This window comes from Jaculus jaculus, chromosome 1, assembly GCF_020740685.1.
Source record: "Jaculus jaculus isolate mJacJac1 chromosome 1, mJacJac1.mat.Y.cur, whole genome shotgun sequence".
Lineage (NCBI taxonomy): Eukaryota > Metazoa > Chordata > Mammalia > Rodentia > Dipodidae > Jaculus > Jaculus jaculus.
Window position 1 is genome coordinate 306,658,343 of NC_059102.1, and position 14,697 is coordinate 306,673,039.

Sequence of the window (14,697 nt, forward strand, 5' to 3'; positions counted from 1 at the left end):
AAATAAATAAAAAACAGAAAATAGGGCTGAGTATGATATTGCATTCATTCCCGCACTCAGGAGACAGAGGTAGGAAAATGCTGTGAGTTTGAAGCCAGCCTTATATTACATAGTGATTTCCAGGTCTGCCTGAGCTAAAGTAAAATCCTACCTGAAAAACGGAACAAAAAGAAAAAAAGAAAGGAAAGGGGAAGAGGAAAGGGAACAGAAAGGAAGCCAGGAAATAGGGACAAGGGAGATAGCTCTGTTAGTAAAGTGCTTGCCTGTCAAAAATTAGGGCTTGAATTCACAGAACCCAGGGCTCACTGATTAGGCCAGATAAATTAGCCAGAAAGTTGTTGGGATTCTCCTGTCTCCTCTGCCTGGGTTATAGGCATACAACACCACACCCAGCTTTTACATGGAGGCTCAAGATCCGCACTTAGGTCTTCATACTTGTGCAGCAAGCAATTTGCCAAATAAGCCATCTTCCCAGATCTGGAAATGTTTTAAAACTATAGTTTTTAAAATATTGTATTTGTATTGTTACAAAATACTATGATTTTGTAGTCTTATGACCACACTTTGGAAGCCAGTTCATTAGAGCATTTCTTTAAATATTTTAATATCTGTTTAATGCAAAAACTCCTGGTAGTAACAGTACACTAAGAGATTCAAATTAGCAGCTACTATTCCACCAAGAAGACATTCTTGACTTCATAAAAATAATTTTCTTTTTTGTATTTGGTATTTTAGAGGGGTTGGGCTTGTTGTTTGGGAAGGGTTGTTGTTGTTTTGGCATAATGAGGAGGGAACACAGGGCTTAGCTCAGGCTAGGTAAGCACTTGAGTACCAATTTAGTCTATTTTTTATTTGAATGTCTAGATAGAAAAAAAATCATCCCATTCCTCCAAGATTACTGTCTTTTCTTTTTTTAGACATTTATTGTCTAAAGTGCCTTTCACTTTGGGCATGAGAGCTCTGCAAGTTACATCTTATAAGAGTAATCATTCCAGCTTGATTTGGTGCTTAATGAAGGAGTTGAGAGAGGAGTGGCATCCTATAGAAGGGTATAGATGGAAACTCCTGAAAGAGGTATGGCATTTTAAGAAAGTCTGGAGCTAAGCCAGGCATGGTGGCACAGGCCTTTAATCCCAGGACTCAGGAGGCAGAAGTAGGAGAATCACCATTAGTTTTAGGTCAGCCTGACACTACATAGTAAATTCCAGATCAGCCTGTGCTACAGTGAGACCCTCCATCGAAAAACTAAAACCAAAAGAAAAAAAAAAAGAGAAAGAAGAAGAAGAAGGAGATAGAAACTCTTGAGAGGAATGCCGTCCTATGGAAGGCTGAATCACAGATACATAGACTCATACAGGAAATTCTGGACAACTAACAAGTTTTAATGCCACCTAGCAATCACATACTAGGTGAAAATTTTATTCTTCCGCTTTATCAGTGGTAACCAAATGCCATTGTCTTCACCCCCATTCTTAGCTCATTACGTTCTCATTCTTTTACTGAGAAGGAAGAAACAGAAATGAAAACTATGTCATAGGTACCATACTTGTATTTGAAACTGCATTTTGCATTTTCCTTGTCATGGATGAGCATGCCCTATTCTACCCATAGGACAGCACTCCTCCTTTCTCGTCCTTTTATCCTGCTCAGCATACCTGTTCAGATGGTTTTCCACCCTGGGCTGCTGCACCATTAGCTGGTCTCCCTGTAATGGATCTCTCAAATTGTAGTACCTATGTACACTCTCTAGTGTGTCTTCCATCACAGTAACAACATGCTTTCTGTAGTGGATCTTCCATCATAGTACCAACATGATCTCTCTAGTGGATCTTCCATTACAGTACCAACATGCTCTCTCTAGTGGGTCATCCATCACAGTAACAACATGCTCTCTTTAGTGGATCTTCCATCATATACCAACATGATCTCTCCAGTGGATCTTCCATTACAGTACTAACATGCTCTCTCTAGTGGGTCATCCATCACAGTAACAACATGCTGTCTCTAGTGAATCTTCCATCATAGTACCAACATGTTCTCTTTAGTGAATCTTCCATCACAGTAACAACATGCTCTCTCTAGTGGATCATCCATCACAGTAACAACATGCTCTCTCTAGTGGGTCTTCCATCATAGTACCAACATGCTCTCTCTGGTGGATCATCCATCACAGTAACAACATGATCTCTCTAGTGGATCTTGCACCACACAGTACCAACATGCTCCCTCTAGAGGGTATCTCTTATCACAATACCAACATGTTCTCTCTACTGGATCATCCATCACAGTATCAACATACTCTCTAGTGAATCTGTCCTGTTTCTTTTACATTTTTTTTACTTTTACTCTTTATCTGCTCATTGGTAATAGGTAAATCACTTGATCTTCACTCAGATTTTCTGTTACTTAGGAAAACGGGGAGATAAAATAGGATATATCCCTCAAGGTTATCCAGAGTATCAGATAAAAGAATTCATATGTATTGATTTCTAAGTGGAAAGCCTGGCAAATGTCAGTTGTGGTAAAGAGAATGAAAGGAGGAAAAAATAGGAGGAAGCACAGAAAAATGTTCATCACACTTTAGTGTCTACAAAGATTATTTAGACATCACACTACCACCTTAAATTGACTTAGGTAGCTTCTTTTAATGAATTGTGCAATTCAGGATTGGAGATGTATTTATTGATGTAAAAATAGAAAGTCCAGACATTGAAAGTATTTAGATTTATGCAGCAAGTTGACCAAATATTATATTCCCTGAATGTAATGACAATATTTTCCCTTCATTTTGTTTAGCTTTTGCTTAATTTCATTATTATTATACTTTATTAGCATATTGGTCATTAACACAATGAGAAGAAAATAACCCCTGACCCTCCACAACAATTAGTTTGTGAGGCACTGTTCAAATACGTCAAATGAGAGGTTTATCCTAGATTTTCAAAGTGTTCTTTCAAAGTATTTCAGAGTCACACTGGGAAGAATGACTCAGTGGATAAAGTGCTTGCCACACAAGCATCTGAGTCTACATCCCCAGAACTCATCTAAAATCCAGGTATTGTAGTGCTGGCATTTGCATTTGTATCACACCAACTGTGAGAAGGGACACAGAGACAGATTAACCCAGAAGCTGAAGAACAGCCTGGCAAAAAACAGAGACCCACAAATGTCCTGACTTTTGAGCTGTGGCACACATGCATGTGCACTCAAACACACACCAAAACTTACTCGCAAGTCCTTGTAATGTTGAATCCGCATCACAAATTATCCTGCCATAGGATGACCCACTAGTGCATTTATAAGGAAAAATGAGATTGTTTTTAAATTGGGGAATTAAATTATATATACATGTATGTATGTATGTATGTATGTATCTCATATATATCTTAATTTCTGTTAAGCATTTTCACATATAATTCACAAACCATTGCACAAGTTAATGAAAACAAATTAGCTACTTCATATACCTTTTCCTTTAGTCACCATTATATCACCTTTAATCACCATTGTGACACTGGCCAATGGTATAATTATGTAACTGAATATACTGGTATGAAGACTCTAACAATTTTTTATAGATAAATTTCATTCTTTAGGCCTATGCTAGCATCCTTTGTGCTGGGATCAAAGATAATGTTCTACCATACTCAACAAAGTGACTCTACCTCTCTTATACTTCATAATTAAAATCTTGACTCAAATTCCTGTCAGAAAAAACTGATTTATCTAAGTTTAGGTTTCTAAGTGGCAATTTACATAATTGGTTTGTGCATAAGCTAACTTGATTAGGCATGTCAGAAAAATCTGGATTCCTAGGTTCAAGACCACATTTCAAACCTATTTCAACATTTCACAACTTCATTTGAAAAGGATCTACATTTTGTAAGAGTAATGTCATACCATTATATCCTTATTGGAAGACAAATTTAGAGTTTTTAAGGTGTTACAACTTGTTGTAAATGAGTCTACACTCTATAAGTAGAACCTAAATTGGTATTGAGAATGACAATAGCACCTGATTTATTTTTGCCTAGATTACTTTTAGGTATTCTGGGTTTGAGAGTATTTTACTCAGTTGCAGAAAGATTTCAACAGCATGTGCAGAGTCAGTCCAGGTCAAGAGTTAAGTGATAACTGTTTGATTTTTTTCCGGTTTAGACAAGGCTGACTTCCCTTATTGTTGGAGATTGCCAGAGCAGATACTGCTAGACTCTAAACTTTGATCATATAGAAATTAAGGGTTATTTCCTCTGACCGTTCTGTCATAGCTCCTTAAAAGAAAAATGACAAAGCTAAGTTTTGAACCTTTGATATTCTCCCACCATGTTAAATTCACTTTTTTATCATATGTTAATATAACTTAAATTTTAATTTATCAACAACAAAGCAAGAAGTGAAAGTTGGCTTTATTTTGTGAAAATGTGGTGTTTTGTATATGACGTTTTAAATGGTTTAGAAATGATCACAGTCATTTTTCCAATACAGTTGTTGGAAAAGAGTTTGCTTTTATGATATTTTTCTTTAAAAAACAGAAAGTAGATTTAAAAAAAAAAAACTTGATTTTAAGTCTGATTGTGACCAAACCAAACTGTTGGGATATTTCACACATCTGTTTTGGAATGCAGCTCCTCATAGACTACTGCATTGTTTTTCGATTTTAATAGGCCTCATTTATCCTATAAATAAGCCTGCATTTTCTTACCTGATCAAATGAGCAAACAATAGGGGTCAGATGTGGCAAACAGCTTAACAGAAAGCACATGTCTTGCCGTGGGGTGAGGTAAAGTCATATCAAGACGCTTGAAGTTATTAATGGCAGTAAAATTTATGCTTCCTCCTGTTTTCCCAATTAAATCAAGAAGTCTTTTTTTTTTTTTTCTTGAGATTCTTCTATCACCACCTGGTTCCAATACTGTGTGTGTGAATATTGCCTGAGGTGTCTCCATTCCCAAATTGTAAAATTTGACCAAAGTACATTAAGTCAGTGGTGTAGACTATAATCAAGAAAGCAGTCATTTTTAAGGGCTTTATTTTGTTCCTTATCATTTGTATCTGAAGTCTGCTTATTTTGTAAGGTTTATTGCAAGTATGCTATATAGTACTTTTTGGACACAATAAAATTTATATAGGCAAGGAAATATGATAATGAAGTAATTGCAAAAATCTATTAGTTGTACATATTAGTACATATTAAAAAGAAAAATCCATCAGAAGTTTTGGTATTAGATTGCTCATTTAAGGAATAGCTATTAATGTGGGTAGCTGTCAAGCTTAATAGTAGCTTTACAATTTCAGGTTCTTGTGCTTACTAACTTGACACAAAAATCATTTACCACAAACCTATTGCTATACTTATTTTCATATGACCATTACAACTTTCTATAGATTCTTTCATTTGTCTCACTTAACTGGTTAAAATTGTTGGGTATTATCTGTTCATCTCAATTCCTTTTTATATTTCTGTCAGCAAATGTATTATAATCTTGAAGACCATCCAGTAGAGTTGCAGTCTTAAAATAGGCCTGTCCAAATTCCAACTTGAAATAAATTTATCGAATTGTATTAGTTATGTACCTGTGTAAGTATTTATACATAAATAAATTATGTATCAAATTATATGGCAATGTATATCCTAGATGTCCTAGGTCTGAAGATGTGGCTCAGTAATAGGGAGTTTACCCAGTATGCTTGAAGCCATAAAAATGATGTTTTATTATAGTTTCAATTATAATTTAATATATTTTAGTATGTTTTGATATAGAAGATATCAAAATGCCTTTAATAACTGTTATAAATATCTTTTAAGTAGTGGGTTTTGCCTGAGGCATTTTCATTATACTGTATTATCAATAGGGCTTTAAGAGTTCTAATGCCTTGTTAAAGTTAAAGACATATAACTTTTGAGGCATATTGTATTAATATAATAGAGTTCAGGGCAATATATCACCATAATACTGCTCTGTTCTAACATAGGTATGCTTCTAGTTCTTATCTTTGCATGGAGCCTTAGTAACATCAAAGGGAGTGTTCTACTTTGAATGAAGACATTGGGTGTAGAAGGGAATGAGAATCTGGCTCATAATGTGGCCCATAACATGTGTTCTCACAATGTTTCCACAAAGTGTTGGGTTTGGTCTATAGCAGAAGTGGAAATTTGGCTTTGAATTTTGGTGTTCAAGGCTCATATTTTTGCTTGACTGAATTATGAATGGAAAATCCCTACTATCTTACAAAATTAGTAGCTGAATGGTATTTTTACTAATCACTTAGAGATACATAAACTGAAGGCATTTTAAAATTCATAACCCATCAGCATGGTGGTGTGGGGGTTTTTGTCCTTTAATTGGCAGAAAATCAATTGTGAGAGCAGCCTCAGGAGCTGTTTTTTCCCCCTGATTCTGCTTCTCCAGCTGAACTACAGCTATAAATTTCTTTAAAAAGAAAAAAAAAAAAAGAGGCAATGTTTCCTATAAACTCTTGAATGTACTTTATAAGTGTAATAATTCCCACAAAATCAGTTACTTGAGCTAATGACCAGTTTGTTAAGGTATTAACTGCCCTCAGCTGGGAATAGCCAATTTTGGGGAAAATGGCTGTACAAAGGCTAAGATAATTCAGTAACACTTTCAAATAATGATCCAGCTAATTAATGGTGAATTCCTGTGGAAATCCTATCGAAGTGCTTATGACTTCTGCATTTAATAACGAGTGAGTTCATCGTGATTCATATTTATTACCATAATTACCAAAGGAATCATAATGATGAGTCCAGTTTTTCCACCCAGCCCTTATTGCTTGAACAGATTGGACTAGTTCACCTCTAGTTCTTGAGAGCTCCTTCCCAAAGTATTCAGTCTTTTCGCTGCTATGCAAAACTCACAGTTTTGGGGGTCATGCCAGCATCCTAGTTGTTGGCAATCTGTTTTGCTTGGGATGTCATTAAGGGATAATTGATGTCAGTACCCTTAAAGGAGCCCCTTTGAAATGGTTGTCATTTGGAGGATGTAGAACAGAGTTGGGTAGGTGGAGTTCATAGCTCCCAATCTTGAATTCTTAGAAGAAATCATTCTCTCCTCTCATTGTTGTTGGCATTATGTAGAGCAAGTTTTTTATTCTACTATTTTTTAAATAACTATATGTTTTCTTTTAATAAGAGAAAAATACTGCTTGCTAGCTTATTATAAGGAGAAGCTCTTAATTTTGCTTGTACCTTTAACTTTTCTAGAGGCTATTTTTTGTTATGTTATCTGCAGATTAACTTAAAAGAAATATTAAATGTGGCTTCCAGAAAGTTCCTTATTTTGTGTGCTTATCTAGAGTTTGAATAAAGAACTGAGGTTATTCTACACCCTACCATTCTATGTTTTATCTTTTGTTATAGTTTCCAGTTATATGCTAGATGCCATAAAATTATAGGTTGCATTTCTATTCAACAATTACTCATTTATACAGTCACTAATTTTTATCTTTATTCATTTACTAAATTCATTTCTACATAAAGATAAAAATGAGAAAATTAATTTCATGATTATTTCAAAATTAGTGGCCTTACCCACTAAAACCCAGAAGATACATCAGTAACTTGTTACTATATTATTTATATGCCAACTTCTCTTGTGTAGCAATGCTCAGCCCAGTGTGAGGGAAAATACCTGTGTTCATCTAGGTTTTATGTATCTGTTCCTAAAGATAAATTGAGTGGTGTAGCTAGGTGTGCGTGTCGTCTTCGGTGTTCTCAGACTTCTCTCAGCAGCTTCTGTGTACTTGCAAGCCAGCACTGCAACAGCCACTGCCCCATTCTCGGTGTGAAAAGATACGGAGATTCAGAATGCTGAGTGGAAGGAGAGGAGAGGAGTCATCTGTTCTTGTAATTTCTTTTTGTTTATGGGATTATAACCCTAAAAAGATGAGAGAATAATGACAATATATTTAGTATGAGTCACTGAGCCTCTGGTATAAGAAAACTCCCTAGGCCCAGATTTAGGAACAGCAGTGCTTAATAAAAACTAACTCAGTAGGGTTTGTTTTAGGTCTACTTCAGTGATGAGGTCTTGAGAGCCTCTGTTTCTCTGGCTCTCTGGGGGAAATTTGTGGAAGAGGGGGCAGAAAGACTTTTAGAGCCATGAGTTGGAACGTTATACACACAGACATTACCTCTTCCCCATAATTGATGGCTACCCCCACAATGCATGACCCATAATCCCCAATGAGGGGCGAGGACAGGGAGGAAGCTAACAATGGCACCAACGTGGCTGTTTACACACTGAGTATGTACATAATTAATAAAGGAAAAAACTGACTAGGTAGAGAGACAAGAAGTCGCTGACAGGTTCATAGTATACTGAAAGTGTCTAACATGTCTCAGAGAAAGCCTAGCTGCCACTCAAACATACTTTGCTTCTAACTATAGTTCTACTCTCAAAGAGAGTAAAACACAGCACTATATTAGCAGTACTTGATAGTCCTCCTGTTCTCTTAGTTAAATGTAAAAACATTAGTGTTATCATAAAATGATAGTTATTGAATTGATTTTATTTTATATCAGATTTCATGCTAATTGCATGACCAGGATTCCATGGCCATATCTGTTGCTTTACAATCCTCTGAGGTAGGTACAGACACCACCATTTGTGACACGTGAAGAATCCAAAGCTGCACAGGAGTTAACATTCATAAGGTCATGTGGGCCAAATGTGGCAGGGTCACAAATTTAACCCCAGCAATCTCTGTAGCAACTTGTTCCTGCCAAGAACCAACTTCACCTGTTGAAACCCAGTATGTCCAAATACAGAGCTTTTGAGAAATAACTGGTCCCTTGTCTCTTTTACAGCCTCTCTTCACTACCAGTATTCTCACTGTCTTCCCCCAGTGTCCCTGATCCTTCAGTCTCCTCTAGGGACATCTCCTTTCTATACAGATGACAACTTATTTGGCTTTATTGATCTTACTCATTCTGCTGTCTCCTGGAAAGTATACACATGTGCTTTATAGGCAGACCCAGTTTTGAACCCATTGCACAACCTTTTTTGAGAATATAAATTTCTGAGAATCATAACCTCAGTGAATGACTTCTCCTCATCTCTTAAATCCAAGAATACCTACCTCTTCGGTTGTTGTCAGAGCTACATTAGAAAATGTATGCTGAACATGTAATAGAAATAATACTATTGTTTATATAGTTATTTTGAGAGAAGGCTTTCCCCTTCTGTCAAAGAATTTTGGTGGTAAAAAGTCCATGTTTTCTTGTATCCTTACAACTTCTGTTTCCTTTGGTCTTTTAGTTTCCAGCACACCTCTGAGTAAGCCAATCATTTTAGGAAAAGTATAAGAAGGACATAGGAACATACTCATAGATGTTATGACTTGTTTTGTGGTTTTTGGTTTAATAGAGGAACACAGAATCAAGACTATTTAGGGGAACTACAAGGAATTTGTATCTGGGCTATGAATATGTAAAGAATACTAACATAAATAAGTACATAATTAGAATACCTATAGAATTCATCATCCTACTTTTTGAAACTGGAAATTTATTGTGCTATATAAAAGTAATAAAATCAATTGTCATAGCAGAGTTATATCCTACATGTTATTCATCGACTTTGGGAATGATAACTAGGTCTGTTCCCCATAGTTTGTGCTCTTCCACATATCTTTCATTCTGTGTTGACCTGTAGAAGCTATATATTTCAATAACTCTATAAGGGCTGACCTTATTAAATCTTAACAGAGTCTACATCCCTTCAAGGTAAGTCATTGTTTCCTCTCACCTCACATAAGTCATGTTCCAATTAAGAGCATTGCTTTTTAAGCTTTTTGTATGACACCAGCAGCAGGCCAGCTCTTCTGGAACACAGAATAACTTCCTCTTTCATCCCCGACCCCGCATTGAGTTTTAATATTTGATGATTTACTTGAATAATCATTTATCTTGATTATTAATTTGCATGAGTTGGTCCTACCTTTCAGCAAATCCATTACATAAAAAGTCTTCAAAAAACATTTTATAGAGCCAGGTGTGGTGGCACATGTCTTTAATCCCAGCACTAGGGAGGCAGAAATAGGAGGATTGTCGTGAGTTCGAGGTTTCCCTGGAGTATATAGTGAATTCCAGGTCATCCTGAGCTAGAGTGAGACCCTAACAAACAAAAAAAGTTTTATAAAAATGAAGTAGGATTATAATTTATAATTTACAGGTGAATGAAATACAGATATTAACTGGAATTACAAGGAGAGAGTGGTCTTCAAAATACGAATGTCCCTTAAGACCCATTTTAAAAGATTGTATAATATCTCAGTCCTTTGGGAAAAAATAAAGCTAAAAATCATGAAGCATAGTCTGACTAAAACCTAAGAGATGCCTACCTTTTTAGTTGGATTTGTTTCTCTACTTGCTATTGAGTCATGAATACCTCGATGAACTTGTTTCCCTGGCAAGTGTACTTTGTAATACTAAAGTAAGTACAAATGAATGTTATCAGCAATGTAAATATGTGAGTTATTAAAACATAATATTAAAATCTATGAATCTTGTATTTAGCTTTCTTGGCTGTTAGTATTTTGGAGTAAGGTGCACCTGGTTTATCTCCACTGTTACCTATGGCAGGAATCTCACAGTTTTCAATATATTTTCTTCAAGTAAAGTTCTAACCCTCACTTAATTGTTAAAAATACTATATTTTATGTAGTCATTAGCTTATTAGTCTTAATCTTAAGATTTTAAGTACAATTTTCTCCCATATTACTAAGTCTTAATTTTATGTCTAAGTGTATTGATTATCCTTAGAGCTCATCTTCTTTTTCCATTACATGGGAATGAAGTTCTTCAAACAATAGAGGTCCTAAAATTTACTTTCAATAAATTTCTTTTCTATAGTCAATTTTCTATATTCTATAATTCTGTATAGAAAACATAAAAAATACACAAATACTTCACTAATAATTTTTTTTGTGTGTGGGCTGGTCAGATGACTCAGTGGTTAAGGTGCTTGCCTTCAAAACCTAAAGAACTGAATTTGATTCGTCAGTACCTATGTAATGCCAGATGTACAAGGTAGTGCATGTGTCTGGAGTTTGCAGTGGATAGAGGCCATGGCACACCCATTATTTCTCTCTTTCAAATAACTAGCTAAATTAATTAATTAAATGTTTTTAAATGTCTTGTGTATTGTTCTGTGAATATTTGAATTAGTGAATTTATACATTTTAGTTAAGGTGAAAATATCTGTCTCTTCATCTGAGAACTATATAAAATAATTTGTTATCTTTTGCTTTGTCCAAGGGAATTGTTTTTATTGCTGTTGTAGGAAATAGCCAAACATTTTTGGCAGTACCTGGAATTGAACTAGAGCTGTATACCTGAACTCTCCTACTCCTATATACACCCAGCCCTATGTATTATTTGTTTAAATTGAAACAAATTCTCATGAAGTTGCCAGGCTATTCTTGAACGCATTGTGTAGTCTAGGCTTTGAACTTGTGATCCTCCTTTCTCTGCCTGTAGGAGTGGAGAGTATTAGAGTAGCTACTAAGGCTCTGACACACTTCACCTAATAAGTCAATTTTGAAAGATAGAATCTCAATTTTAAAAATTCTAGTTTTTCAAATGTGCTCTGTTTTCTCTTATAACAGTTTTTCAATATTTTGAACCTAGTAATAGCATTTTATGTAGAAGAAGTTCCACTTTATGTTATAAAAATGTTTAAAGGAGCAACATCCCAATAAAGATTTTGAAAGCAGGCAGACTCATGTTGAAATCCCTACTCAGCCATTTACAAGGCTGTATGGCAAGCATTTACTGTTCCCTAAGCTCTACATTCTTCATCTGAAGAGATCTACCAGGCAGATTGCTCTGAAGAGTCAGTGCCATTCAGCCTCCTCAGTGTGGCTCTTCTCTGGAAAATGCTCATGGTCTGATTATTATCAATAAGTGTTTATTAATAACCTACTTTGGTATGTATTCTAATCCTGGAGCTTGAAATAATGTAAAGGAAATAAAGTCCTTACTTTCTTGGGGCTTATATGTTAGATAAAAATATGTCAGTGATAAAAAACAATACAAAAGTAAAATTGGGAAGTAAAGGGTCACTATAGTTTTTACTTGCTTTTAAGAGACCCAAATATCTTAAAATATTTCTGTCTCAAATCTGACCTCTTATAAAACTAGTAATTTTTATATTGACTGTGTATTTACTTCTCAGTTTTACCTTGAAACATTAAAGGAAAATAGGATCATCATCAGCAAACACTTATTGCACAACTATGTTCTGTGCTAATAAAGCTCATAAGAACCTTTTCCCTCCCTCCTCTCTTCCCTCCTTTCTTCTCCTTCTCTCTGTTACTCTGTCCCTGTCCTTCCCTCCCTCCCATCTTCCCTCCTTCTCTCTCCTTTTTTCTTTATTTTTTTTCCAGTGATACTTGGGATCAAATTAGTAACTTACACATGCTAGGCAAGCTCCCTACCACTTAAGCTACTTCTAGAACAAAACAAGATTACCTCAGAAGTTTGAAGACATCACTTAGATACTAAAGAGTTTATAGGTTTTATCATTTTTTGTCATACATTTTTCAATGTTAGAAATGGTGTTCGATGTATTTTATCAATTGGATGATGTTCTGGGTTCTGTTCCTTTACCATCCCATGTACTAATTATACTGTTTCTTAACTCACTATTGATAATCTGTATTAATATTATGTTTTGATATATTATTAAGGGGTTATGATGACAGTGAACTACTGAGAACAATAAATTTTTAGGATTGCTGTTAATTCTTTCCAAAAATACTCTTAAAATATAGATTGTTTCCTGAAAACTTGTGATGTTTGACAGATAATAGAAGTATGCCTCAAATTTTGGATTTGGAATAGGAAGAGCCTTTCATATCAAGATTATATTTGATTCAATAATTTTAAACCTCTTATATATTAATGTGATTATTAACTTATATATGTTATAGATATGTATACACATATATCTATATCTATATATACAACTATATCTCTTTATCTATGACTTGTTTTGTATTCCTAGGTAATGAAAACTACAAGCAAATAGCAATGTGTGTGCTCTATCATATAAGTATGGATGACCGCTTTAAATCAATGTTTGCATATACTGACTGTATACCACAGGTAAGGAGATTAACTGTTAGAAAACACATTTAGTAAATATAAATATTTTTCACTTTCTTTTCTTGTTATATTGTAGTACTCTTTCTTCTGCATAACTAAAAATAAGAATATATTAGTATTATATCTATGTATATAATTTTCCTGTATATCTTAATTTACTTAAGTCATCAATATATGTTCATATAATTGAATACTCATTTTATAATAGTTTTGTCATTTTGTTCTATTAATAACTTAAATGTTTTTAAATCTATGTTTAGATTTATCTAGGTTACCACATTTATAAGCAAAGTAAAACATTTATAAGCAAACATATAAAAATGAAAAAATGTGGAATAATCCACATTTGAATTATTTTCCTAGTTTAAATTTCCAAGAATAGTAGGTAAAAATGAATGGACAATTATATCTTTGACACATACTGGACACATTATCTTCTAAGAAGGTATAGGTTTATATTTCCAGCTACGATGTCCCTGACAGCAAAACTACTTAGTACTGTATCTATATTTGTAATTCAATGAATACTGAGCATTTTTCATGCATTTATTATCCATGTTCTATTATAAACTTTTCTTTCAACATTTCTGTTACGTATTAATATCATTGATAAGTAATATGAATGTATATAAGTATTTTTTTTCATGTTACCGATACAACCCAAGTCTGTCCCTTGTCTTTTGATGTTGTTTATAGCTGACAGTTTTAGGTGCTTTACATTCTATGATGAGAAAATCCCCTATCAAATTTCTTTGGTTTTATTTCTTAAGTGAGTATCTTGAGGGAGCTGCTGATTTGTATTATATGTAGTCACTTACAACCACTCAATCACTGCTATGTTCAGTAATCATTAGTAAAGCATGCTGCACTAATTGGAATAGTGGATGTTTAGAATACTAATTAGGCTATTTTTAAATATTATATTATTTTTATTATCATACAAAGAATTTGGTTTCATTCACTGTATTTTGAATTTAGTTTTTTGATTACCTTTTTTCTTTCTTATGCCCTCACTCCACCATCACCACCTTTCCACTTCTATATTATAGAATATTTTCCTAAAATAGCAAAAGCAAAATTTTAAGATATATAACATTAAATAAAGATGACACTTTTATAAAACATTTTAGAACAGGGTTAAATCATACTTACTAAATCAATTCTGAATATTTCTACCATATATTTCCTTGTTATCTTAACATGAATTATTAAATGTTTATTTAATCAAAATAGTTCAGAATTTCTCCTTTCCTTGAATTGACCATACTTTTATTCATTCCAAAATAATTTGCCTTTCCAAAATGTTACATTTTACTTCCATACATTTAAAAGTAACTGATGATTTCTCATAGCCTTTCTTATTAGAGATAAACTAATTATGATTGTTTACTGCAAACGGACATCCTTCAAAAAATCTGCACTTATCTTATCTGACATGACAAGGCTTCTTAGAGTGATAACCCATATCAGACCATAGCCAGTAGAAAGTGTAATCAAACTCGTTGTCAAACAAGTTTTCAGTAAGCGAGGAGCCATGTCAAAGGGAGATTGCAGGTGATTTACTA

General features: G+C 34.2%; 1 protein-coding gene across 2 annotated transcripts in view; it reads left to right on the forward strand.

The window, feature by feature from the left end:
- The window catches only part of Kifap3 (kinesin associated protein 3), a 143,593-nt gene that overhangs the window by 60,312 nt on the left and 68,584 nt on the right, over positions 1 to 14,697 (forward strand). For both annotated transcript variants that reach the window (XM_045147576.1, XM_004658798.3), the window contains exon 11: positions 13,032 to 13,132. In XM_045147576.1, the coding sequence (XP_045003511.1) occupies positions 13,032 to 13,132 (101 nt within the window). The remainder of the gene's footprint in view (positions 1 to 13,031; positions 13,133 to 14,697) is intronic.